This window comes from Pseudochaenichthys georgianus, chromosome 1 (genome assembly GCF_902827115.2).
Source record: "Pseudochaenichthys georgianus chromosome 1, fPseGeo1.2, whole genome shotgun sequence".
NCBI classification, from domain to species: domain Eukaryota; kingdom Metazoa; phylum Chordata; class Actinopteri; order Perciformes; family Channichthyidae; genus Pseudochaenichthys; species Pseudochaenichthys georgianus.
This window is the reverse complement of record NC_047503.1, coordinates 34,556,384-34,581,079: the sequence shown is the minus strand read 5'-3', so window position 1 is coordinate 34,581,079 and position 24,696 is coordinate 34,556,384. Positions and strand designations below refer to the sequence as shown.

At 40.8% G+C, this 24,696-nt stretch overlaps 3 protein-coding genes, 1 long non-coding RNA gene and 5 other non-coding genes across 10 annotated transcripts in view; 8 read left to right on the top strand and 1 right to left on the bottom strand.

Annotated features, from left to right (window-relative positions):
• The first annotated feature begins 84 nt into the window (after nucleotides 1–84).
• Nucleotides 85–2,219, top strand: LOC117448177 (uncharacterized). The gene is made up of 7 exons (XR_004552312.2): nucleotides 85–222; nucleotides 635–835; nucleotides 1,028–1,097; nucleotides 1,286–1,356; nucleotides 1,544–1,613; nucleotides 1,798–1,882; nucleotides 2,074–2,219. It is a non-coding gene; the product is annotated as an uncharacterized lncRNA (long non-coding RNA).
• Nucleotides 874–957, top strand: LOC117455929 (small nucleolar RNA SNORD60). Its single transcript, XR_004553208.1, has one exon. It is a non-coding gene; the product is annotated as a small nucleolar RNA SNORD60 (small nucleolar RNA).
• On the top strand, nucleotides 1,135–1,217 carry LOC117455939 (small nucleolar RNA SNORD60). The gene has a single exon (XR_004553210.1). It is a non-coding gene; the product is annotated as a small nucleolar RNA SNORD60 (small nucleolar RNA).
• Nucleotides 1,394–1,476, top strand: LOC117455923 (small nucleolar RNA SNORD60). The gene has a single exon (XR_004553207.1). It is a non-coding gene; the product is annotated as a small nucleolar RNA SNORD60 (small nucleolar RNA).
• LOC117455935 (small nucleolar RNA SNORD60) lies at nucleotides 1,647–1,729 on the top strand. The gene has a single exon (XR_004553209.1). It is a non-coding gene; the product is annotated as a small nucleolar RNA SNORD60 (small nucleolar RNA).
• Nucleotides 1,920–2,002, top strand: LOC117455920 (small nucleolar RNA SNORD60). Its single transcript, XR_004553206.1, has one exon. It is a non-coding gene; the product is annotated as a small nucleolar RNA SNORD60 (small nucleolar RNA).
• Nucleotides 2,220–4,599: 2,380 nt separating the features above from the next.
• On the top strand, nucleotides 4,600–7,381 carry gng13a (guanine nucleotide binding protein (G protein), gamma 13a). 2 transcript variants are annotated; one of them, XM_034085323.2, is made up of 3 exons: nucleotides 4,600–4,982; nucleotides 6,681–6,785; nucleotides 6,877–7,381. In XM_034085323.2, exons 2-3 carry the CDS (start codon nucleotides 6,688–6,690, stop codon nucleotides 6,980–6,982), a joined length of 204 nt encoding a protein of 67 aa, XP_033941214.1. In that variant the 5' UTR covers nucleotides 4,600–4,982; nucleotides 6,681–6,687; the 3' UTR covers nucleotides 6,983–7,381. The 2 variants fall into 2 exon arrangements, with proteins under 2 accessions (XP_033941214.1, XP_033941206.1); XM_034085315.2 differs by having other exon boundaries at nucleotides 4,613–4,982; nucleotides 6,678–6,785.
• chtf18 (CTF18, chromosome transmission fidelity factor 18 homolog (S. cerevisiae)) lies at nucleotides 7,312–21,619 on the bottom strand. Its single transcript, XM_034084912.1, has 22 exons — nucleotides 21,398–21,619; nucleotides 20,549–20,638; nucleotides 20,296–20,446; nucleotides 19,670–19,856; nucleotides 19,412–19,504; nucleotides 18,495–18,547; nucleotides 18,259–18,388; nucleotides 17,093–17,317; nucleotides 16,906–17,003; nucleotides 16,690–16,813; nucleotides 16,462–16,598; nucleotides 15,990–16,083; nucleotides 15,773–15,871; nucleotides 15,547–15,677; nucleotides 14,943–15,057; nucleotides 14,602–14,826; nucleotides 14,003–14,152; nucleotides 13,730–13,860; nucleotides 11,594–11,738; nucleotides 11,415–11,513; nucleotides 10,155–10,224; nucleotides 7,312–7,563 (listed from the first exon to the last, which is right to left on the bottom strand). The coding sequence occupies exons 1-22, from the start codon at nucleotides 21,483–21,485 to the stop codon at nucleotides 7,442–7,444; spliced, it is 2,757 nt and encodes a 918-aa protein (XP_033940803.1). The 5' UTR covers nucleotides 21,486–21,619; the 3' UTR covers nucleotides 7,312–7,441.
• Nucleotides 21,620–24,155: 2,536 nt separating this feature from the next.
• The window catches only part of slc5a10 (solute carrier family 5 member 10), a 22,521-nt gene continuing 21,980 nt past the window's right edge, over nucleotides 24,156–24,696 (top strand). The window contains exon 1 of the mRNA XM_034085059.2: nucleotides 24,156–24,227. Coding sequence (XP_033940950.2) covers nucleotides 24,213–24,227 — 15 coding nt within the window. The 5' untranslated portion in view covers nucleotides 24,156–24,212. The remainder of the gene's footprint in view (nucleotides 24,228–24,696) is intronic.

Sequence of the window (24,696 nt, the reverse complement as noted above, 5' to 3'; positions counted from 1 at the left end):
AGCTAGGAAATAGCTACCTAGCTAACGTTATTTAAAAAGGGGAGGGATTTCCGGTTCGCATTAGACGGAAGCCCTTAACTTCATCTCCTCCGGTTCTTCCGTCCTCTTCTACATGCAGCATGGCAGCAGGAAAGAACTCACGATGCTCCTCTCAGCGGTTTCTTCAAATGTTACCCATTGGAAATGAAAAGCTATTCAGTTTTTCTGCAGCAAGCCTGACCGGTGAGTATTATGATGATATGTGGAATACGTTGTGTCTATGCTAAATACTGTAGAACTACAGTTTTGCCAGCAACACGTGGATGTTCTTTATGGGCCAGAGCTGGCACGTGGTGTTTTTTTAGGGTGTTTCATTAAGTTAACGTTAAACTTGTTTTGAGTATAGATATAGGATTATTATATCTATACTCAAAACAAGTTTAGAGTAAGTTGCCGCTTCAGATTTTAGCTATAACTTTTGTCTTTCATAAGAATGTGTAGTTGAATAAAGAACAAACTCCAGTTGCACGCACATCGGTTGAGGCATATGTGTTAATGTCACAGTTATCGTGTAGGATCGAAATGGTTAAATAACATTACAACTGGGGCAGCTGGAACGTATTCGTGACCTTTGCCTTTCTTTCCCTCTATCCAGTAAGCTCTATGGATTCCAGCTGGGAATGGTGCCTGGGTGACTTGCATGAAGGCTAAGGAGCAGAAAAGGAATCTGATTTGAAGATGGCTTCCACAGAAAAAGCTTCATGCCTATCGGACAAAGATCTGAGGTCGCTGTGTTTCACACGCTCCTGAGATGGAAGCTCTTGGTTGGCTATGACCTCGCTGAGTTTGAGACCTGGTGAGTCCGTGCAATATGTCATCATTTGAATTATTTGTAGCCTGTGATGACAAAATCAAATACTTTTCTGACACCTCGTATGAGAGCTTTTAGCTCCTGATTCTAACTTTTGGCTGAGGCGCCCACAGTAAATGCAGGAACACGTTTGTGGTTTTTATGTGAATTTTTAAAAATGAGCTTTTCTGTTTACAGCGTTATGCACGAGTCAACAAATAGTGAAAGTTACCACATGATTCTGCTGGTGATGGACTTTAGTTTAATGGTAAGTTTGTTTCTAGTGTTGCACATTAATATCACACAGCCAATGATGACAAATCAAATACTTTTCTGACACCTCGTATGAGAGCTTTTAGCTCCTGATTCTAACTTTTGGCTGAGGCGCCCACAGTAAATGCAGGAACACATTTGTGGTTTTTATGTGAATTTAAAACTGAGCTTTTCTGCTTACAGGTTTATGCACAAGTCAACAAATGGGAAAGTTACCACATGATTCTGCTGGTGATGGACTTTTTATTTTAATGGTAAGTTTGTTTCTAGTGTTGCACATTAATATCACACAGCCAATGATGACAAATCAAATACTTTTCTGACACCTCGTATGAGAGCTTTTAGCTCCTGATTCTAACTTTTGGCTGAGGCTCCCACAGTAAATGCAGGAACACTTTGTGGTTTTTATGTGAATTTAAAACTGAGTTTTTCTGCTTACAGGTTTATGCACGGGTCAACAAATGGGAAAGTTACCACATGATTCTGCTGGTGATGGACTTTTATTTTAATGGTAAGTCTTTTATGTTGCACATTCATATCACACAGCCAATGATGACAAATCAAATACTTTTCTGACACCTCGTATGAGAGCTTTTAGCTCCTGATTCTAACTTTTGGCTGAGGCGCCCACAGTAAATGCAGGAACACGTTTGTGGTTTTTATGTGAATTTAAAACTGAGCTTTTCTGTTTACAGGTTTATGCACGAGTCAACAAATGGTGAAAGTTACCACATGATTCTGCTGATGATTGAAAGCTGGTGATGGACTTTTATTTGAATGGTAAGTTTCTTTCTAGTGTTGCACATTAATATCACACAGCCAATGATGACAAATCAAATACTTTTCTGACACCTCGTATGAGAGCTTTTAGCTCCTGATTCTAACTTTTGGCTGAGGCTTAAAATGATCGCAGTTCTGTCTGTCAAGCGGATTGTTCCGGCCTGATCTGTATTTGGCTTTTCTTTTTTCAGGTTCCTTTTTGTCTTCACTGGCCAGAAAACAGCTGCCCTCAAGCAAGATGAATATACCTGAATGATGAAACTACAACTCTTTGTTTAATGAAGGACAATATAATGGTGTCTGGTAACTGTTTTGACAAATAAACTCTATAAAATAATTTTGTCAACTGTTTTTTGACTGGTCGGTTAAACTCTCTTTCAAAGTAGAAGCGTTGTGCAATAAAGGCACAATCTGCAATTTGACTCAGTTGGATTATTTTCACATGATTTACATAACGGAAGAGTTGGAGGTGCAGTCCTAGCTCCTGTTAAAAAATAATGGACATGTCTGTTAATAAACAAGTTTGTACCAATTACAGAGTAGGGAATACAATTATTCTGAGATTTCTTATGACATTGGATTTTATTTATGAAATTAGGAGGATTAGCAGGGTTGTTTTTTTTGCGTTCGCTTTGACATCGCTAGGTTTTAATACACAGGCCTTTCATATTTGCACCAGAATAAAATCTGCATTTGGAGTGAATATAAAGTGGGGGTCAATGAGCAACCAGAGATAAGATACCTTACTCAGATTTATCACTTGTAACCTGTTTATCATAATACGTGAACCTAATGTATAATTTTGATCATTCTGTATTTCTTTAAGTATACACCAATTCATCGAGTATGTGTTGTTCAAAAACAAACTATCCCCTGATTGAGTATACTACTGGAAAAAAATGTATGGGCTATAACTCGCTCTTTTTTACATAAACTAGCTTCAGATATTGGTTTGACTTTTTTGTCTAAATGTACAATGCTGCAGTTAATGGTATGCATTTATATGATATATCCATAACATTTCCTTTAATGTAAGTCAGGGGTCTGTAGTTTACTCAATGATATAGCAGGGGTCCCTTAAGGAATAGGCCTGATTGAAAACTTCCCTACAGTATATTTTTGCACACTCCTTTCTTGCTCTATTTTTTCAGCAGTTAGCCTAGTTGTGGTTGTAGCCTACACATTTTTAAATAGTTAATGGGGTGAGTTGCCCTAATGTGGGACACCTAAACTCAAATGGGTGTAGGTCTTCCGCAAACAAATGAGTCAATTACATTATGGGTTAACACAAGCTGTGATGTCATGCGATCAAAACCACATGACTTCTCAAATGTACAATCACAGATGAGGGTATAGCAAACTTAAAACAGGAAGTACCCTGTGTGAAGACCACCCAAAGGTCAATGACAGTGTTTTGACAAACTTCATGTTAAGGTTTTACATTTCGTATAAATAAAACAATCTTGCAAGTTTTTATCAGGATGTGTTCATGATATGTTTGTTCATCAGAACATATATGGTGTAAATATACCCTATATTTTTTTATTTCAATCAAATGTTCCATCGTCCCACTTTAGGAAACATGTTTCGCAAAGCGGGACAGTATGATTAGCCTAATGTGGGACAGTTCTCAAAGCCTACTTCAGTTAGGCAAAAATGTGTGGAGGGGCATGGATTGTGCAAGAGCAATGGTTATTTACAGGGTTTTAGTCTTCTAATGCATTATTTTAGATATTTAACGTGAAGGGCAAATTATATTAAATAATTGGGGGTGGCTGCATCTCTGCTATATGACAAAGTCAGGGATGATGTTAGGGATAAATGTCTGAGTTTAAAAGATGGCAATGAATTTAATTCCAACATACGTTGTAAAAAATAGCCTGCAAGAATGCAGATTAGGTAGATAAAGATAGGTGAGAGGAGTTTATCAAATATTTGTTATTGGTTGTGAGCATATTCTTATGGTTTTTTGATCATTGAAATATATACAGTTATTTTTCATATTAGTGTTGAGAGCTCTATCCATAAATCTCTTAATGTTGCCCTCAAAGTGCACCAGATTGATGCATTTAACTTCAATTTAAAGAAAAAAATCTTCTGTTGTAAGTTACAACAATAACATTATAAATAGTAAAATAGCTGAACATGGTATTGCACATTTAGCTTTGAGTGTTACTGACCTGAGATGTTTGTATTACATGAATTAAGATGACTGAGGCTTTTCAACAGACTTTTCAGTGTCCCACATTTTGCACAGAACTGTCCCACACTAGGAAATGCAGATTGTCTGAGACAACTTGGCACTAACTGATATGTCTGCCATTTCTTTTATGAGTGTAATATCGGCATTTTATCTTTTGGTTTGATTAGGGCACATCCTGGGGATTTCAGAATGGTACTGGGTGTTGATTTATTGTTGGCTTCATATAGCAATATATTATATATATATTCCAGAAGTCTGGAATGCAAAAAATGTCCCACATTAGTAATGTGGGACATGGGCAATTCACCCTATGTTATATTCAGTAGGATACTTATGTCCAAGCACCAGCTCTCCGAAGCAAATTCCTTTAGTTGTGTATGAAACCCTACTTGGCAATAAACGGGATTTTGATCCTCATTTCTAATTTTACCGCAGACCTCTGGGGAATATATCGTAGTTACCATAGAAACCGACCTCCACGGTGATCTGAAAATAAATCTCCCGGTCTGTTTTCCCTTTGGATCTCTTGTCCTCATTATTTGCATGTTTCCAGCCAGTGCCCGGCCTCAGTGTGTCCTGATTTCCATACAGGTGCTCGGCTCCAGCCTGCTTTGCCTGAAAGCAGGCGGCTCCTCCCGCCCTGCGCATCCCGCATCCAGTCGCTATCAGAGACCAGCGCAGGGGAGTGCCCTGCCTCGCGGACCGCCGACAAACACAGCCTCCTCCTCCTCTTCCTCCTCCTACTCATTTTCCTCCTCCTGCACTGAAGCCGGACCCTCTGCCGAAGAAACTCCACTGACTCTCAGCTGTTATTGTCGCTGCCGAAGCCCCGTCTGCACCCCCCTTCAGCCGGCTTCACGCAAAATCGACCCTCGGTCTTCTCCGGTAGGCCTAACGGTAAGAGCGGTTATTTGTGTGGGGGGGGTTGTGGGTTTTCATTGACATGAAATCACGATACAAATGCGTTGGAGCTGATGTTTCGATGTGTTAGCCACACAGCCACCATGTATACTCGCTTTATCCTCCTACACGCGGATGTGTGCGTTATAATCGGCTTAATGTAAATGTGTGATTAGCAGCCTGAAACATCCCTGATTGCTGAGGGCTGATGTCATTGTGGTACATTTTGGAGGATGTTATCATGAAATGATGAAGGCCATTTTAATGGAACAGCTGGCTGCTGGTGAGACAGCAGGATGGATGCTGGAGGAGGAATCAGGCACCAGGCAGCAGACTGCTTAGATCCATGAAGAAGAGGAAGAGGATGAGAGAGGAGGAGGAAGAAGAAGAAGAAGAAGAAGAAGAAGAAGAAGAAGAAGAAGAAGAAGAAGAAGAAGAAGAAGAAGAAGAAGAAGAAGAAGAAGAAGAAGAAGAAGAAGAAGAAGAAGAAGAAGAGGAGAGGGAGAGGGAGAGGGAGAGGAGGGACAGTTTCCAGTAGAGAGGACTAAATTGATCCCTGGTCGGCCTCAACTCTCATCTGGGCCCTCTCTCTTTCCAGGTCTCTTCCTGCTGTTATGTGGCCTGTGGCAGGGTGGGGCATAATGTACTTTAAGTCGAAATATAAGACAGAAAACACAGGCGGTTAGCCTTGTTTCTACATCTGTCCATTAAAAAATAACATTAAAAACATCCAGCAAAGTGTTTTTGCATTAGCAGTGTGCTTAAGTACAATTGTAATGTTTTTATAGTCAAGTTGTGTATAATAATATGATGCAACTTGATTGTTTTATTACACTACATTTGTGTGACAGCCACAGTAACCAAAGTGCGTTTCCTCTACAGATGGATCTACAAAGCACTTGTTATTAAATCCGGGTCTGCATTTTACAGTCATTTCCATTTCCAGATTATTTTTTAGATTAATTGTTTGTTCTAAAAAATATCAGAAAATAGTACACTATGTATTTAAAAATCCAAAGTGGTTCAGCCTTATATGATATAGGAACAGTTGTATCTGCCATTTTCACACTTGATATATTCAGTGCATGTTTTTCGCAGTTATTCAAATAGTTTGAGTTAGAATTGTTTCGAATTATTGCAACGTTTTTCCTTTAATCTCATTTTTATCATAAACAGAGAATCTCCTTCACTAGTCCTGCAACTGACAATATTTAAACTACCCACAGCAAGTTACATATGGTCTCAAATAAGGGTCATATTGGCATTTTGTCAGTATCTATTCCTACACGAATGTCCCATTAACCACTTCCCTCTGGTGTTCAGTGAAACTCTCCAAAGTGGCGACCATCTGGTCTTTATAAGGTTTCCTCAGATATAAATCCTATGGTTCCCACCAAGAGGTCACGATGTGACTTAACAAGAGGAAAGAAACATATTTCTGCTTCAGGTCAAACAGTCACAGTTTTCAGTGTAATTTATGACAAACAAATATGATGGATTGTTTCATTCAGACATGTTTCGAGACTTTTGGTTTGAGAAGTCAAGAATATCCTGAACTTTCCAGACCTTGTACAAACCCTGAGAATGATTCTTAAATTGCAACAAAACATTGTATGTTTTTATTCCAGATACGTTTTTGTGGTAAATCTGTCTTTGTTTTAAATCTGTAAATGTTCTTTTGTGTGTTTAAAGCAGTTGCATCATGGAGGAATTAGACGTCCCACAGATGAGGAGAGAAGTAGAAAGCCTTCAGTATCAGCTGGCAATCAACAGAGAGAAATCCTCTATCACCGTCACTGAGTGAGTGTGCGCGCACACACACTCACACGCTCTCTAAGTATTCCGTATCAGTTCCGTGCTTACCGTGTGTTTATGCGTTTTATTTTTGTAGGCTGGTGAAGTGGATCGAGGGGTGTGTGTGTGATGATCCATTTCTGAACCCTGAGCTGATGAGAGCCAACCCCTGGGTGGAGAAGGGCAAGTGTGTGATCCTCTAATGGTCACACACACATACACGCACGCACACACACACTACATATAGACACACAATCACGGATGCATATAAGCAAAGAACCATGCAATCCCACGCTGCACTAACTCACCCATTCTTTCTCTCCCTCTCACACACACATACACATACACACACACACACACACACACACACACACACATATTATTGCTATTATTATGTTTATTTATTGGGAGACTTCTGAATGCTTTTCATTTATGTTAAGACTACTGTGTGTGTGTGTGTGTGTGTGTGTGTGTGTGTGAGTGTGTAGCACTGAGTAGCTTTCTAGAGTTTTGTTTTCATGGAATGCTGAGAAATGTTCAACAACTCGTTTTTATTGGCTCTTTACACTGTCAATCAAAAATAAAGACTGTTTGGAATTTAACAGCTGGATTTTGGATTTATTCAGACCCTTACATATAAAATACAGGCAGTAGTGTGTGTGTTACAGTAGTTCTCTGATGTAGACATTTCGTCTGACGGCGTTGGACATGCCCTCGTTGAACCGGAACCAGACGTCACTGTCGCCCACTGCCTTTCCCATACAAGTACTCGGACACTTCTCACCTACAGAGAGGGAAAGAGCATGTTTTCAGTGGGCTTTCTTCAGAGTCAGCAACAGGATCATTGCATGGTTATACCAAATAGTTTGAAGCTTCATCAAACATGTTTGCATTCGTTTTCTAAATAAACATTAAACCGCTGTGCAACATGTCTATTCATTCTTTTAACTCTGTATTTGCACACCGTTGCAAAAAGAAGATCAGGCTACAACAATATTATTAGTATTTGTAGAATTAGCTTCCAGTGGTGGCTACGTAGGATTCTTTCTGACTCGTGTAATGCAAACATTGCCAATAGCTCTGAGTGTCCAAAAATAAAATGTATCGAACAAAGATACACATAATCATTTTTGAAAGAAAAAAAAAAAAAATGGTGTTTAAATGAAATATCACATTTTCATCTATATTTGTAAGCGTTAAGTCTTGAAAAAACACATTTTAAGTTTGGTTATGGCAACGACTTCATTCAAATTGAGGATAATGTTTCATAACATAAGACGACACACAGCTGAAGCTGTTTGGATAAATGTCAAAATGAACACTGGAGCTTTGACCGTTTGGGTCAGCAGAACCTTGTTGTTGCTCCTGCTTTGACCTACTAAAGCAACGGTTTATCCCCCCCCTCCCCCGATTACCCTGTTGATCAATTTCGGGGAATAGAGTGCTTTCAGGAAGGTTAGTGATTTTACTGTGTCCACTATTCCACAAACACTAAGCACTGAATCTGGGCGGATGTTATTCAATCAATCAATCAATGTTTATTTATATAGCCCAATATCACAAATGTTACATTTGTCTCAGTGGTCTTCACAGTGTGTACAGAATATCAGTATGACAATACGACACCCTCTGTCTTTAGACCCTCACATCGTACAAGGAAAAACTTCCGGAGAAAACCCAGTTTAAAGGGAAAAATGGGAGAAACCTCAGGGAGAGCAACAGAGGAGGGATCCCTCTCCCAGGACGGACAGACGTGCAATAGATGCCGTGTGTAAATTGAAAAGATAATACATTTGCAACATAGGTAGTCCAAATGTTTGGAAATGCATGTGTGTATAATAGGAAGATGAATCCACGAGGATATCCATCCAGGACCTATGATCCAGGACCACAGCCACGGCTCAAGATCCAGCGCTCGCGATCCAGGACACAGGACCGCAGGATCATCCATGACTCCGGATCCCAGCGTATATAGACACTGAATTATTAACTGAATAATGTACAGGTATTTTTGATAGCAGTTATCTACATGAAAAGAAGCACTGAATAATAACCTTAGAGATTTAAAATAGAGGCCGTTCACAGAATATTATATGGAACACGTTGCTGTGATTCACACTTTATGTTCATGGAGAATACTGCATATGAAGCAAAGCAATAACTGGGTGTCTATTGCTGGATATTAGAAGAACTCGCGTAGGAACAATAGAAAGCGTTTTCCAACTTGTGTGAACTTTGTAACTGCAAGCAAGAGTGGAAAGGCTGTTTTGAAAACATTAACCCCAGACGGCCATGTTGGAGGAGAGACAACACGCAACACATTTCAGCTCTTTTGTTTATGCAAATGTTCTATATTTGGTTTCAACTGCAGTCACGCTTAGTTTCCAACACAAAGCTTCTGGCAGCCCCAACTACATTAACAATGACTATATGACTGAAGCAAACTGATCAACTAAGGCAGTGTTGTACATTGTATTTACATACTTAAATATAAGGATTGTTTATTCTATTGGCTGGGGTCCAAATGTAATGCTTTGGTTTTGCTTCCCGCTTCCATGTTGCTGATAGAAATATGACATTACCAACATTATGGAGGGAAACGCAGGTGCTGTTGACAGTCTAAATCTCCTGCCTGCAGTGTGCCACAGGAGCTCTAAATGTTGAAGCTATACGTAACACACGTGAGTTTCCACCTCCTGTGTGTTTGGACTTCATTTGCCTCGAGGCCTTTTTCCCTCAACGGCCATTCAGTGTTCTCAAAACATTTGGATAAATCAGGCTGGCGTCGAACACCTTCAACCCACCTGTGTTGGTAATCTTAGTTTTTTTCAGACATTGTTTTTTAAATAAATGATGGAAAGAGACTTGTTTCAGAACCTATAGCATTAACTATCTGCTATACTGACGTTGTTCACCACCTCACACATCTCTTTCCCTCCATGTTATATATAGACTCCGCAGATGGTGCTTCTTCATTTTTCCACACCATTGCACAATGTGACACACACTAGTGCTTTTATTTGTTCTATAGGTTGAATCAATCACTTTGACGCTCTGATCAAATCCTCTTTTTGGCCTTTTATATCCAAGCAACTTTTTTGAAAGCACATTTATATTGATATGGACATCCATCATTTCTGATATTGGGAAAACTCCATTTCCTTTATTTCTATATTAATAATGCTCCTTTAAATTGTGTTTAGTAATGGTTGTGATTCTTTTTTTTGTCTTGTTATTTAGTTCTTTTATTCGACTGTTTAGTGGTTGTTATTGTATTATAATTGTTTTACCCCCTTAAAACTAGATGATACATCGCGAGGGGTTTATCTTGAGAAAGTGACTTTTCTTACAAAGCACGGAGTCTCTCTACAGTACCTGTCTCTGAGGTGGGTGGGGGTCTCGGAGGTTTGGGGGCCAGAACTCGACCAAAGAAATCCACCTCGGGCTGCAGAACGACAACACAGAGTGAAGAAGAGGATTAATATAGAAGTTTCTGAAACAGCGTTCTCAATAAGGAGGTCAAGAGAAATGAACACACTACCTCTCATTAGCCTGATTTCCCAGTTTCCCCATCAGGGACTGTAACCCAGTGGCTTCTCATTATCCTCGATTCATTCTGCCCCTCGAGGCTCCCCTCTCCAGCACTGAACTATTATAACCCTGCAGCTAACTAGAGAGAGACTGTCCTAATCAGCTAGGTGTTCATAAACCAAACTAAGCTTCAGAAAATACAGAATAAATCAGCTTTGCGAGGCAGTCCCCTGTGTGTAATATTCAACTCTATAATCAATGAAAAACAACTTGAACTGATGAGTAAAATATGTTTTTGTTTTGAATTGCAATGAGCTACTTTTGGTAGTTGAGAACCGTGTTAGGCGTTGAGGTATATCTGCATTTTCTTACGTTACATTTTCAAAACGACATCTTATCATTGCTCTGACTGTCAACATTTCTGAAAATCTAGCTCAATATCAGAACCGTTGCAGATTGCGTGTTACTGTGAAAAAACGGAAAAGCTGTGAAATGGCAAGTCGGTTATCTTTCAAGCAGCAAAACTGCATACTTAACAGGGGTTTTAGTCACATTTGATTTATTCTTTCTCATACACACATACTACAAAATATAGATCATGTTTATTTGTTCCCTTTTAGTGTTGAAACATTAGGCATTTTAAATAAACATGTATCATTGACTTGTTGTGTCCCCAGGGCCACCTACATGTTTGGAAGACAGTGGCAGTAAGTAGTGAATGTAAAAAGTATGACTTCTTCATGTACTATTGTTAAATCTTATGAGGGAAATTTCATTTTAATGAATTCTTAAACGCAATCCTATCTTTTAAGCTGTTTTTAATTGAATGGAAATCCAGAGTCTGAAAATTGTAACAAATATAAATTCTATGTCAGAAGCAAAAATTGTACTCGGATGAAATATGAGATGTATGTGTGTGAAAGTCTGTGAGTACTGGTCCTTGTTAATATGAGTGCATCTCCAGGAGATCAACCTAAGTCAATGTGATGTAATGTCCAAGTGTGTGTGTGTGTGTGTGTGTGTGTGTGTGTGTGTGTGTGTGTGTGTGTGTGTGTGTGTGTGTGTGTGTGTGTGTGTGTGTGTGTGTGTGTGTGTGTGTCTCACCCTGATCTCCACTGTGGTCTGCTTAACGATGTTCTCCAGCCTCTGCTGATGGTTCCTGATGGGGCGAGGACCATCCGCCTTTTTTTCCGCCGGTTTGTGCTTCACACAGAGAGCAGATTATAAATACATTAGATAATGAACACACAGGCTGCACTGCATGTAACCTTCAGTCCCCTCACCACGACAGGGTTCCTCTGCAGCATCAGCTGCTCGGCTCTCCTCATCTTCTCCTGCTCCATCTCTCTGCTGATGGTTTGTTTGGCCTGGTAGGTCAGCTGGCGACGTGGAGGCAGGCCGGCGAACCTCACCACATCATCTACACGCCTGCAAACATTAAACTAAGTTAAAAGCTCTACAAAAACATCCAGAGCATACTTGCCAACCTTGTGGAAACAGTCCTGAGTAAATCTGATTTTGTCAGAAATCGGGAGAAATGCGGGAGAAATATGACCCTGGGAGGAAACCGGGAGAGGGCAATGAAATCGGGAGTCTCCCGCGAAAATCGGGAGGGTTGACAAGTATGATCCAGAGACATGCATGGTTTAAAAACAGACTAACTAACCATAACCATTAACCCTAGCTGACACAGAGTTGAACCTTGACTAACAGAATAATATTAAGCTTCCTCATTTGGGGCCATTGTTAATGTCTTCCAGAATAAACCCCTGCATTTGTCTTTGTCTGAAACCTTAATCCTCTTATAGCTGATCTCCATCTCTCAATCATGATGGATTAACCATTAAACACATTTACATTTTCTGTCTAGTTATGTGAGCTGAAAGCACAGACAAACATATCATTTATGATTCCCTAAGTAACATACAATTACATACATATAATTGAGTTTAACATGATCTTCCAATAAAACACCCGTCAGCAGCCTCTCTGCCACCGTTTTGACAATAGTGAAATCTAACTTTGCAAAATACTGGTCCCCTGGTTTTGCCTTAGCATTACACTTCTGATATGAAAAGCCCCACCTGCAGTATATAGGATAGGGTCCTTAGACAATAACAGTCAATAGGACACTGTAGATCTAACACGGAAAAGCTCAGACAAAGTCTTGACTGCTTATTTCTCCCATGATATGTCTGGTCACATACACAAAAAAAACATATGGACATATAAACAAAAATGAAAACCTGATTTTCCGTCCACAGGGGGTCCAAGTTACATTCATTAAACTTTAAGATACTTACACAATCAGCCCTAGAGTCTTGGATATATACATGCATTCACAGATATCAGTGCAAATATTACTGCAAATCAAGGAGTGACTTAATTCACATTTCGTCAGAGCATTGAGAACTACACACGACAAACCTGAGATTGAAGTTCCTCATTAAAGCACCTAATGGGTGAATGTTTTAATTATCTTTTATCTCCAAAAGCGCAGATTTAAATTAATAAAGTTCAAGCTGTTCTATTTTCCGTTGAATGTCTCTCCCCACTCATAGCCTCAGAAACCTGGCCACGTTCATAATTCTGCCGTCAGTCAGACCAATCAACAAGAGTGTCCAAAAAACTAAAAAGCCATCCAACCAAATAAGCCCGTTAGCGCTGGGGGGCGTGCATCCGCTGCCGTCTGTGATGGTTGCAATGTTTATATCAACTGTGTTCCAATTCATTATCCACGAGGACTCAGAGGGAGGCGTTGTGGTGAGCCAGAGACGGCAGGTAGAGGAAGGTGTAGATCAGGAGGAGCACCAGCAGAGCTAGCACCAGAGGCAGGCACCAGTCGCCGGTGAACATCACACTGTCACAGCGCGCCTGCAGGAAGGAGCCCCTCGCGGCCCCCAGCTGCTCCCGGGTCGGCATGGTCGAGAAACACGGCCTGTTATCTCATTCTACGACCAGCATTACTCCTGTCCTCAGTGGGAATATCAAGATAAAGAAAAGTCTTCAATGGTTAGAGTTTGAACCAAAATGTGCTGCGTTCTGCTCCTCCCGACACTTCTGACTGTCACCCGACTGACCTGACTGTCCTTCTAAACTTGTTTCCTTCTAAATCGTCCGCTCTAATAGGTCAGACCTTTAAGCATCCTTTCATCTGATTGTCCAGCAGCTTCCTACACTGCCCCCCCACCACTACCATCAAACACACACCAGGTGTTAAGGGGATTACTCTCCAAGCCTCCATGCAGAGAACCACAGTGTGGACAAGAGCAGTGACCTTCAACACCCCAGGAACACATACGCAGGTAGGTGTGTGTGTGTGTGTGTGTGTGTGTGTGTGTGTGTGTGTGTGTGTGTGTGTGTGTGTGTGTGTGTGTGTGTGTGTGTGTGTGTGTGTGTGTGTGTGTGTGTGTACTCACGGCTCCAGCATGTATGTGTACTGCCCCTCTGGTGTGCGGTCCTGCCTGTATGAGAGGTTGTATGCCAGCATTGTGTTGATGAGCTCTCGCATCTGCTCTTTCTCTCTGCTGCTGAACAGCTGCGGATTCACCTGGAAGAAACACAGGGTTTAAGATCGGACGCAGTCCCTGGACGTTTCAGTGATGTCTTTCTCAAGGGTCCACAGGGGACGCATACTGCGATAAGATCCCAGTTCCACTCATTAACAGGTTTACTGTGTTTGGTTTACTTACAGGCCGTAGTTTGGGACAGATGATGTCGAGGAGCAGTGTGAGGATATCAAGAGACAGAGTGAGCTGGCTGATCCTCGTTCTGATGCATGGTGGGATGTCGGCCATCATGGTGGACAGAGCGTTCTTGCTACCGAGGAGCCGCGAAGAGGCCTGGAGAGGACACAATAATAACAACAATGGTTATAAAAGTAGACCACCCTGCCTAAAACATCTAATATATCTGTTCCCATATTACAAAAGCTTCATTCAAAAATGTTGACATCCATTTTCAAGTCAATGTTCAATGCTGCGCTGCTTTAAAAATAATGACAACAATGTTTTGACGGTCTAAAATTCTGTTTCCTTTTTAGAAATTAGGCTACTCTAATTTATATTCTTAAAGTTATATACTATCTCTAGATTTAACGTCCAGCAGTGGCTCCGTGTGATTGCTTCTCTGATCCAAACATTTTAAACTGACTTACTCCAGAGCGTTAGAGAGTTGATTAAATAAAAAAAGGACTTAGTTATTTAAAAAATAACCTTTTAGTTATCTTCATAGAATATTCGCCATTTCATCAGTTTGATGCTACAGAAAGGTACATGTAGTGCATCATTACCTCGTGCTGGCTGTGTGGATAGCTGATACGGGGCACATGTGTGTTGGCAAACAGGAAGTGGAAGGTGACGGACAGGAAGGGCAGATATCTCATCAGAGAGAAGTTCTGCCCGTGCAGAATCACCTGGTTCAACCTGTCTGAGAACGACAGCCACTCCAGACCCTCACACACACACTGCATGTTGGGGTCCCGCACACGCATCGACAGATAATTATCATACAGACCCTGTGGAAAAAAAGATATAAAACATCATAATGTGGTAATTTATAGCCTCTCTTATCGTACAGTATTTAACATCTGAGAGTACATCAACGGTTTGTGTTTGGATGCGTGTTCCTTACCTGAGAAACCTTCTCATACTCTCCGCTTGAATAAGCCAGACTTAAAATGTGCTGAAACCTCTGAGCTCCTTCCCCTGAGCCCGAGGCCTCGTCAAAGCCCTCACCAATACGTTTCCTGAAAGAGCAACATGCTGGTTGTTAGGAGCAGGGAGAGTTAACAGAAAATATCATTTCAATTTGAAGAGTTCACATTTGCCTACAGTGCCTTTTCATCGTATGTCTATTTATAAAGTAAAGACAATAATGCCTGACAATATCTTTACACAAAATGTAGATCTGCATAGTCAACAGAGAGTGGATGATGGGATTCACACGGTTAAAAGTGCAATGATTTATCCGTTTGTTGATTTGAAAAATTCATAAATGAGAGTTTTTCTCTAAAATCACATTCAGCAAATATGACTTTTTGAAAAAATTAAACAGACTTCTCAAGACCTGACAAAGTAAGCATCCAATTTCCCAGTCGGTAAACAAGGAACTTTATGGATTTCACTGAACAATGCAGGGACTATGACATCATTGTAATGAGTGCAAAACAGCATGCACATTGCTTTTATAATTTCTTCACAAACTCCAAGGAAAGCTCCGGCAGGACATGCTGTACCGTTTTGGCCGCTGTAGCTGGAAGATGCCCTGCCACAGATGGAACAGGCCTTTGTTCTGGTCCTTCTGCCCCACAGACACACACTGGATGGTCTTCGTGTCCACTCGCTTGTGGCCGCGGCCGTGGAGGAACTGTGACGACAAGATAACATTTAGTGACCATAATTACACAGGATATTAATGATCATGCGACAAACGCACTTCTACTCAACAGTGCTGCCTCCCACCTGCAGCGTGTTGATGCAAGACCTGATGTCGTTGTCCGTCTTCTCACACAGCGACAGCAGAGTCGCTGTGTCCGTCTTCATCCCCTGCTTTCGTGAGATCTGCAAAATAAAAAATGCGATTGTTGGTGTGTTCTGCAAATGCCTTGTACTCCTGTGTGTGTGTTGATGTATGTGCATGCGTGCGTGCGTGCGTGCGTGCGTGCGTGTGCGCGCTGACCTCTGACAGTCTCTGTGCCAGGCGGGAGGGTTGGGTCTGAGGGAAAACCAGGAGGAAGGCCAGCTGCCTGAGAGGTCTGAGAGCTGGAGTATAACTACAAGAGGAAAGAAATCAGATGATGGCTGCAAAACAAACTCAATATCCACAGCACCCCCATCTAGATGTTTTCACTTGGTCATCTCAGGCAACAGACACGCTCTCATTATTATATTTAGCTGTCTGCACCAGCTCTGTTTAGGCTGCGTCTCATGAGCCTTACCTCTACCTGAAGCAATTATTTAGGCTGTGAGTTCAACACATAAACTAAGTTGATGCCAAATAATAATACTGCAATTGAATACATCCATCCCTTCGTTCACACATTACCTTGCCTACAAAGCTATGAGTAAGACTATTTAGATAAATATCAATTCCAAAGATCATTCTGCTATAACAAAAATAAACTATAGTGCTGAACACCGCGGTCTCTTACAGGTCGTTACAGATGCAGATGATTGGTCGGAGCAGGATGGTCTCCTTCTTCTTTTTCTTCTTCCCTGTCTCTGCACCAGCATCCCCGCCGTGTCCGTCTTTCCTGTGCAGAGCTGCTAGCAGGATGTTGATAGCAGCCTGTCACATACCATAGATGAACAAAGAAAAAACATTTATAACAAACCATAAAGAGGAAACATAACGCTTGTTTTAAGGATCCAGAACGTACCGTAGGTGCTCCGTCGATCTCGTCAATAATGAGGCAGTTTGGCTTCTCATTGGATCCCAAAACAGACTTCATCTGCGTTGCTGTGTCGATGCGTTTTTGGAAAACCTCTGCACTGCGGTCGTCACTGCAAATCATCAACAGGAGGATTATTGTAAAACATTTATTTGATCTACTACTACTACCATTGGGTCGGTTGTTTTCTCCACTTTGTCTAACCTGGCATTGATTTCCACCACGTTGTACCCAGCATGCTTTGCTATGACATGAGCCAGGGTGGTCTTCCCCAGACCAGGAGGACCGGACAGCAATGCCACCTAGAGCAGAACAAAAACACAAGTCTTGTCGAACACCTAACATTCATTAAAGGGAAACTGCAGTGCCATGAGTGTGCAGGAGTGTTTACCTTGAATCTGGGGCGTTTGTGCTGGTCCAGTTCGGCCTCCAGTATCTCCTCCGTCATTTCGATCTTGGTCTTGAAGCGAATTGGGTTCTGATTGGGTTGATTGGGTTTAAATGAGCTCTCGTTGGGAGCCTGTTTTTCAGACCGGACAGGGCGGATCTTCCTCTCTCTTCCAAACACAACTGTGTCCCAAAGTTTCAACCACTTCAGCAGACAGCGGTTGGTGAACTACAAAGAAACAATCACACAACTGGCATCAGCGAGGGATACTGTGACACATATTTGTTAAAGAGGGTTTCGTTCACCGAGTAGGAAAGCACATTTCCACTAATGTTATTCTAATGAAAATAATCATTGAGTACTGCTAAATAATAGTTAGTATCCTAAGATAATGACCAAGTGTTCGGGAATAACTTGCCCTGCATGTCCTCCTTCGCACTCTGACCAACCCTGAGCAGCCGCCATCTCCCATAAGGAGGGGCTGCCTTAGCATTTTGTTGTTGTTACCAGTTTATGACCGGGCAACTCTCTTTCAGATAGTTATTGTTGTGGGACACCTGGAACACATCCTTCTCGGGGTGCAGATGACCCCGAGCCATAAGCGACAATATGATTCAGTGTCCTCAGCTGTTTAGTCTATTGAAGAATGTTGATTATTACACTCTGAACTAGTTAAACCTGGAGCTACAGGAGGGGTCTTCAGAATTGATTGTGGCATCTCAACCGTGTGGTCAACTCGTGGCCCGTGCCATGTCTTGTGAATTCTCCGGCCGAAGCTCCAAATAAACCACAAGTGTTTGCCATCAAAGATCCAGCTCTCCTCGTGCCTCTCTGAGTCCTGACTCCAATTGCTTCAGAAGTTTCCCCCACACCAAGTGTTGCAATATAATGAGAAACTTTCAAAAAAGGTATCACAAAATAATGAGTTGTCTTGAATTAATGACTGTAACTTAAGATAATGCTAAACTTTCACAAGAAAAATTCCTTACTCATTATTTCAAGTAAAGTAAGACATTTTTTTGTAGATCCTAATTCATTATAGAATACTTTTTCTTCACAAGAGTCAAATGTAATTATATTCTCTAATCTTTAACAGACAGAAAAAGGCTTCCATAACTGATGTATGTATGTAACAATACATCTACACAGGACCACTAAGCATGACGTACATCATCACTGAGCAGCTGTGTGTACTGTCGGGGAGAGAATCTGTCCACCCAGAGGCGAGAGGTTCGGCCCTCTGCGTCATCAGGATCGTCTTCCTCTTCTTCCGGATCAACCAGCGCATCGTTCAAACTGCTGACATGTGACACAAATTCAAAAGAAGTTCATAAAAATACATTTACTGCTGCATGTCATATTATTGATTGACGCATCAGTGTTAAAGGACTTGGTGGCGAGTTACCTGGCAAGCACTTCTGAAAGACGCAGAGACTCTTCCACAACCAGCTGGTGGCGCTGCAGAATTTCAAAGAAAGAGAAGAAATTAAACTAAGTTAGCAATCTTAAAAGCCCCATAGTCAGGGGTGCACATAACTGGTACGCAGGTACGCATGCGCGGCAACAATCTGAAATGCGTACCGTCACTTGTGTCACAAAGCGCATTTGCGTACCGACGTACTTGTGAAGCTTTTCCAGAAGGCGGTTAGATCACCGGACGACAGAGTCGGTCTCCGTGTGCACAGACAGGGCTGCTGTTAACGTCGGTCTGTACAACGGAACTGTGCCAAAACTACGCCAACCGGCTGCGGAGGGAGACTCCCCCCTTCACTGGAGAACTGCGCTAAAACAGCTGATCACAACGTTCACACTCTGTGGTCACCACTAGCAAGTGTTTATCTGAAAAGCATCCAACAGCTACCTGCAGAAATAAAGTAAATAACTGCACGTATTAAAAAAGATGTGACTGTAATATTTGATTTTAGTGTTAGGCATCAGATAGCCCTTTTTTCCAAAAGAATAAATGTCGAATTTCAAGTTAAAGGCTGTTTTGCAAAAAATAAAACACTTTGGTAAACAAGTATGTATTCTTGTATCAAAATAAAAGTGGAACAAGATGCTTTTTTTGACTGCAGATACACTCGTGGGCAAATTCCCAAAGAATGGATTACAGCTGAAAGAATCATAAATTACGCGACAGGCCTTTTTGTAAATTAGTCAATTGAAATAGGTTGCACTATTCTCTGTATTTGGCTTATCATAATGAAGGTCTAGGAGTACTGTTGAACCCTTTGTAAGTTGTGATTACTGAGAATCATCAGTGTGTTTATGTGCAGGACATTTGGCAGATAATTAGCAAACAACAGCATCTTGGTCGCTCACCCTATCTGACTCTTGATCTCGCAGCGCATTGACAGGCACTGCCAGCAGCCCCAAAGAACCCTGGAAGTCTGGAACAAATCTGGAGTCCACAATCTGGAGACACACACAGGTGAAGACACACAGGTAAATCCAAAGAAAGACACAAATGTAACACATATATGGGCATTAGAAGTCTGTATGTTGACAATTATTCAGAGTCTAAGCTGAGATGACGCCACTACAGGATTGTGTATCATTCGACATGCGGAGGAGTTCAACCTTTGTCGCCGTGTCTTCTGTTTGTTTGAGGTAGACCCGACTCCCTGAAGAGTCCGTCACACTGACGTACTCTCCCTCGATGGGAGGCCGCTTCAGCACATGCAGCGATGCTGTCGCTGCTGCAGGTCGCCTGGGCGAATCTAGGATTGAAGCGAATCCACTGATATCCAACACAGACGGGGTAGACCTAAAACACACAAAGTAGTTGAGAAGTCTGTATTTTTTTTTTTAAATAAAACGTTATATACATAAAATGTGAATAATGATCAATGGCCATCATGTGTTTTAAAAGGATATTATTACAGCTTCAAACTCCTACTTTTTGCCTGAGCAATGATAACAAATTTAAATAGCATTCAAATTTAAATATTATATAACAGAACAAATAAAAAAATCTTAAGATTGAACAGGTTGTAATGACGTCTTTTAGCATGTGTTGGTTTAAAATCGTCCAATACCCAATGTATGCAATATTTGAATGGTATTCCTGTTCCTATTCACCCCCATGTAGACCCCATAGATTCCTGGGGAACATTTCCAGCCTGAAAAGCTGAATAGGAATTATTCTTCCCTTATTTAGTGTCCCTCCCCAAGCTCCTTACCACTGGTCCATGCTTCGTTCCTACCTGATGTTGCGAGGTGATTCGCATTGCTCTGGAGAGGACGGCGGAGTGATGTCATCTTTCTGTGACGGGGCTTTGCTCTCTTGAGTCTGCACTGTGTTGAAAAGGCGCTTGACCACTCCTGCATCCTGCTTCTGCCGCTTTGCTTTTGGGGCTACGAGGACAAAGTCAGATTTTTTAATTTACAACATCAAGCTAAACACAACGAAGAATAATAATAATAAAAACAGCCGATGTTCTCTCAGGGTGAACTCACTGGTGGGCTGAGAATCCAGCAGGTGCTGTATGTCAGAAATGTCGTCTCCTGGATTCTGCTTCTGACGTTTCTCAGGCTTAGAGGATTCGTCTGAGACATTCAAGAAAAAGACACACATAATTAATGCTATAATGATAGGGAGGTAACTGTTAATACAAAAGAATATGATAACTCGTTGCCCCTTCAGAAACATAATTCCTTTATTTGCCCACAGATGGTACATTTACATTGTAAAAGTTTAGATAGAGACGAAATAAATAGCACACTCTTAGATAAAAGGCATGCATATAATATTTTAAATAAAACAATTACAATTTACAGAAGTACGCATTCAGTTAGATAAGTAAGTAGCAGCAGCAGTATTTATGAAATAAAATAAGTCTAACATGTCAAATGAATTGTGGTAGATAACAGTGGTAATATTATATATTATAGAAAGATCTATCTATATATTGCACACAGTTACATACAGAGTCTTGTTACAGTAGTAGATGGTCTAACTAAGAAGTAGCAGCCAGTAACTAGGAACATATTGTACATTGGTGTTATTTCACATCAGTGTTGTCTTTCATTCCAGAAATGCACATCCTATCTTTGGAGGATATGTGTGCCTTTCTTTTTTATATATAAAATATGTTTTGGTTCTGGGGAATTGTAAAAGGCATGTGTCAGTGCTTTCTGACAGAAGTTTGACTAAATGATTATTACTTCAGCATACTTTGGTTCTAATAACTGAGTACTTCTTCAACCACAGGTGAGGAATAATACAACACTTTAGACTTAACGTTTGTTTTGGGGACATAATATAAAGGTCTTGTTAACGTTTTTGATCTGTATTTATTTCCTCACCCTCGATCTGAGCCATCGCCTCCAGCTCGTCGGCGAACTGATCCTCGAAGTCATCCTCTATCTCGAAAAGTTCGTCATATTCGTCCATAACTGCTCCGACAGGTACAATATACAACCAGAGACACTGTAATCTGTTTAATCTGAACACAATAACAATTTTCTCATAAATATTTCCTTGGCGAATACGGTAGCGTTTGAGCTGCAGATTTCCCGGCAATTTTGTTGTTGTTGAAGTTTTACTTCCGGGTTAAGCGTGTCTTCGTCAATCTGATTGGTTGTTAGAACACATCTTGTCTCCCATCATGCACCGCGGTGCTCAATAAATGACAGTTACTAATATTGAAGATACAAATATCTTCTAACAGGCGTCTCGCAAACGAATATCCTAATATAATAAGATAAAAAGATATATCAACATTTAAAACAAAGCAAAGCAAATATATGTTATGTTTTAAATGTAATTTAAGTAACACAGCTACAGGGATGAAAACTCAATGTTGTTTTTCTTGAGTTTGGCCTGAAGGTGGCTCTACACGACAGACCATGATTATTTTACAGTAATACAGTAATATAAAGGTACTTAATAATATGACTAATTAAAAAATATGTATCAACCCTTTATTACACTTTTACACAATTTATGATTCTATTTTTCTATTTGTACTTTTACCTGCATAGTTTGTGTTGCACATGCACTGTCTGCATTCATATTTACTTCTCACTTTTTGTTATTTATATCACCACTTCATTGTGTACATTATTCTGCAAATGGCTTCTTTTTGCACCTTTTCTTATATGCTTTTGTCTCAGTACTTTATGCAATACTATCTTAAAATTGCAAAGTAATCATTTTTTCAACAACCATTTTTATTGCACAAATTGTTCTCTCTCTGTGTGTGTGTGTGTGTGTGTGTGTGTGTGTGTGTGTGTGTGTGTGTGTGTGTGTGTGTGTGTGTGTGTGTGTGTGTGTTGTGTGTGTGTGTGTGTGTGTGTGTGTGTGTGTGCGTGCGTGTGCGTGCGCGTGTGTGCGTGTGTTTGTGTGCGTGCGTGTGTATGGGATTAATGATGATGTATGTGACGTCAGGGTGTCTAAATCACCACCATCTGCTCCTTACATCAGACAAACACTGGCCAGCAGTTTGTGTGTGACCCTGAGTCAATTTCACATCAGGAAGCACGTAGGCTAAAGCACCTCTCCCTGTAGCTTCCTCTTGGACTTCTTGTCCTCTTATAATGGCAAGTTGATGAAAATGATAATGTTAAAAGTGTCTAGTGGTGAGAGTTAAAACAACAAATCTATACATAATTACAAATCTAATAATACATACATTCTTTTAAATACAAATATGTTCAAGTGTTTCCCAAAGTGAAATGTCATAATATGTTAAAAAGTTAAAAAAATGCTGTCCAATGAAGTGGAACACGCTCAAATAATCAATTGTAACGCTCATTCCAAATGACCAAGAAAAGAGTATGATATACGTAAATCTTATATTATAGGAATGTTTTGTCATCAGTCAAAAATCTGATAATACAAATGATAAACCCTTAAACGCTTAATTATCAGAAGATAAAGTATGTCTTCAATATTACATAGTGAAATATGTAATATTTCAGTATGTAATACTGAAATAATATGTATTATCTTTGAAAATATCCCTGCTGTGGAACAAATTATGGTTTTCTGTAAAAAAACAAACCATTTTTGACCAACTTATTGAAGTAAAATCAGTTTACAAATCACTTCCTGAAATGTATTGAATGAAATTATTTCTCCCACACACATACAGACAGAGCCTACTTAGCACTTACTAGCAGATGTTTGTATGTTTGACGCTAATGATTATAAATGTGTCACCGGCAATGATTGACCATCAGTGTGTGTGTGTGTGTGTGTGTGTGTGTGTGTGTGTGTGTGTGTGTGTGTGTGTGTGTGTGTGTGTGTGTGTGTGTGTGTGTGTGTGTGTGTGTGTGTGTGTGTGTGTGTGTGTGTGTGTGTGTGTGTGTGTGTGTGTGTGTGTGTGTGTGTGGCGGACTCTTGTCCACACCAGCATCTGCTGTACTCCACTGCTCAGCCATACCATACACTCCATTATCCCCTGGCAGAGTGTGTGTGTCAGCGCTGCAGGTGCCACATTAGGGTGATGTGTTTAATCATCAATTCAAGCAAAGGACAGCCCTCTTCACACATACAAGAAACACCAAACAAGTTCAGTTACAGCGAGCTTGTAGTTCAGCTGAGCAGGGACTTTTACCAAGGGCTAGAGTGTGTGTTGGACTGTGTGTGTGTGTGTGTGTGTGTGTGTGTGTGTGTGTTTGTAAGTTCTGTATATGTATTTCCAAGCTTTTATAGAGTGTAATGTTTAATTATTGGTGTTTAGTGTGTTTGCAGAGTAGGTCTACAGTGTCCGATTATGAGAGGCAATTGATGAGAGTGACTGTAAATGTGTAAGTGTTAGATCCACAGGTGTGTGTGTGTGTGTGTGAATACAAAAAGTGTGTTTGTTGTTGTGTGCATTGCTGTGAACATTGAGGATGTCAAACTCCACCACCAACTTCTACGCCCTGTCCCAGTCCTTCAGCTTCTCTGACGTTTTTGTCATAGTCACATACTTTCTCCTCAACCTCGCTGTCGGCATCTGGGTGAGTCCGATCTTTATGAATGTGTGTGTGCGTGTGTGTTTTTCTGCCTGCTTGCATGTTCATTTTATATGTAGGTGTTGTGGATGCTTGTGTTTTTAACAGTTTTCTCTGTCAGTCATCATGCAGGGTGAGCAGGAATACTCTGAGCGGATACTTCTTGGCTGGACGAGACATGGCCTGGTGGCCGGTGAGTGTGTGTGTTTGTGTGTGTGTGTGTGTGTGTGTGTGTGTGTGTGTGTGTGTGTGTGTGTGTGTGTGTGTGTGTGTGTGTGTGTGTGTGTGTGTGGTGTGTGTGTGTGTGTGTGTGTGTGTGTGTGTGTGTGTGTGTGTGTGTGTGTGTGTGTGTGTGTGTGTGTGTGTGTGTGTGTGTGTGTGTGTGTGTGTTTCAGGACTCTGTATCATCTCAAATGCTGCTGATGTTGATTTTGTTGAAAAGACCTCAGACAAATTCCTAATTCCTTAGATGTTGTGTAACATTTGTAGGATAAAGCTTTTTCTGATCAGCAAATATTATTGAGCTTAGATATTTTTGTAAATTAGTTAGTGGTTGATTATTGGGCACTTGTCTTCTACTTTAAGATTTTATTTTACAAAACATATGATAAGCTTTTGGAATACAGCACGAATATCAAATTGAATGTTCCATACCTTCTTGG

What these genes read in the sequence shown, in the direction of transcription:
- gng13a (XM_034085323.2), top strand. Translation starts at nt 6,688, where the DNA reads ATGGAGGAATTAGACGTCCCACAGATGAGGAGAGAAGTAGAAAGCCTT. An exon ending in TCCTCTATCACCGTCACTGA is followed by an intron (nt 6,786 to 6,876) that starts GTGAGTGTGCGC and finishes TTATTTTTGTAG; the next exon opens with GCTGGTGAAGTGGATCGAGG.
- chtf18 (XM_034084912.1), bottom strand. Translation starts at nt 21,485, where the DNA reads ATGGACGAATATGACGAACTTTTCGAGATAGAGGATGACTTCGAGGAT. An exon ending in GCTGGATTCTCAGCCCACCA is followed by an intron (nt 20,447 to 20,548) that starts GTGAGTTCACCC and finishes TTGTCCTCGTAG; the next exon opens with CCCCAAAAGCAAAGCGGCAG. An exon ending in TACACATACATGCTGGAGCC is followed by an intron (nt 11,739 to 13,729) that starts GTGAGTACACAC and finishes TAATGTTTGCAG; the next exon opens with GCGTGTAGATGATGTGGTGA.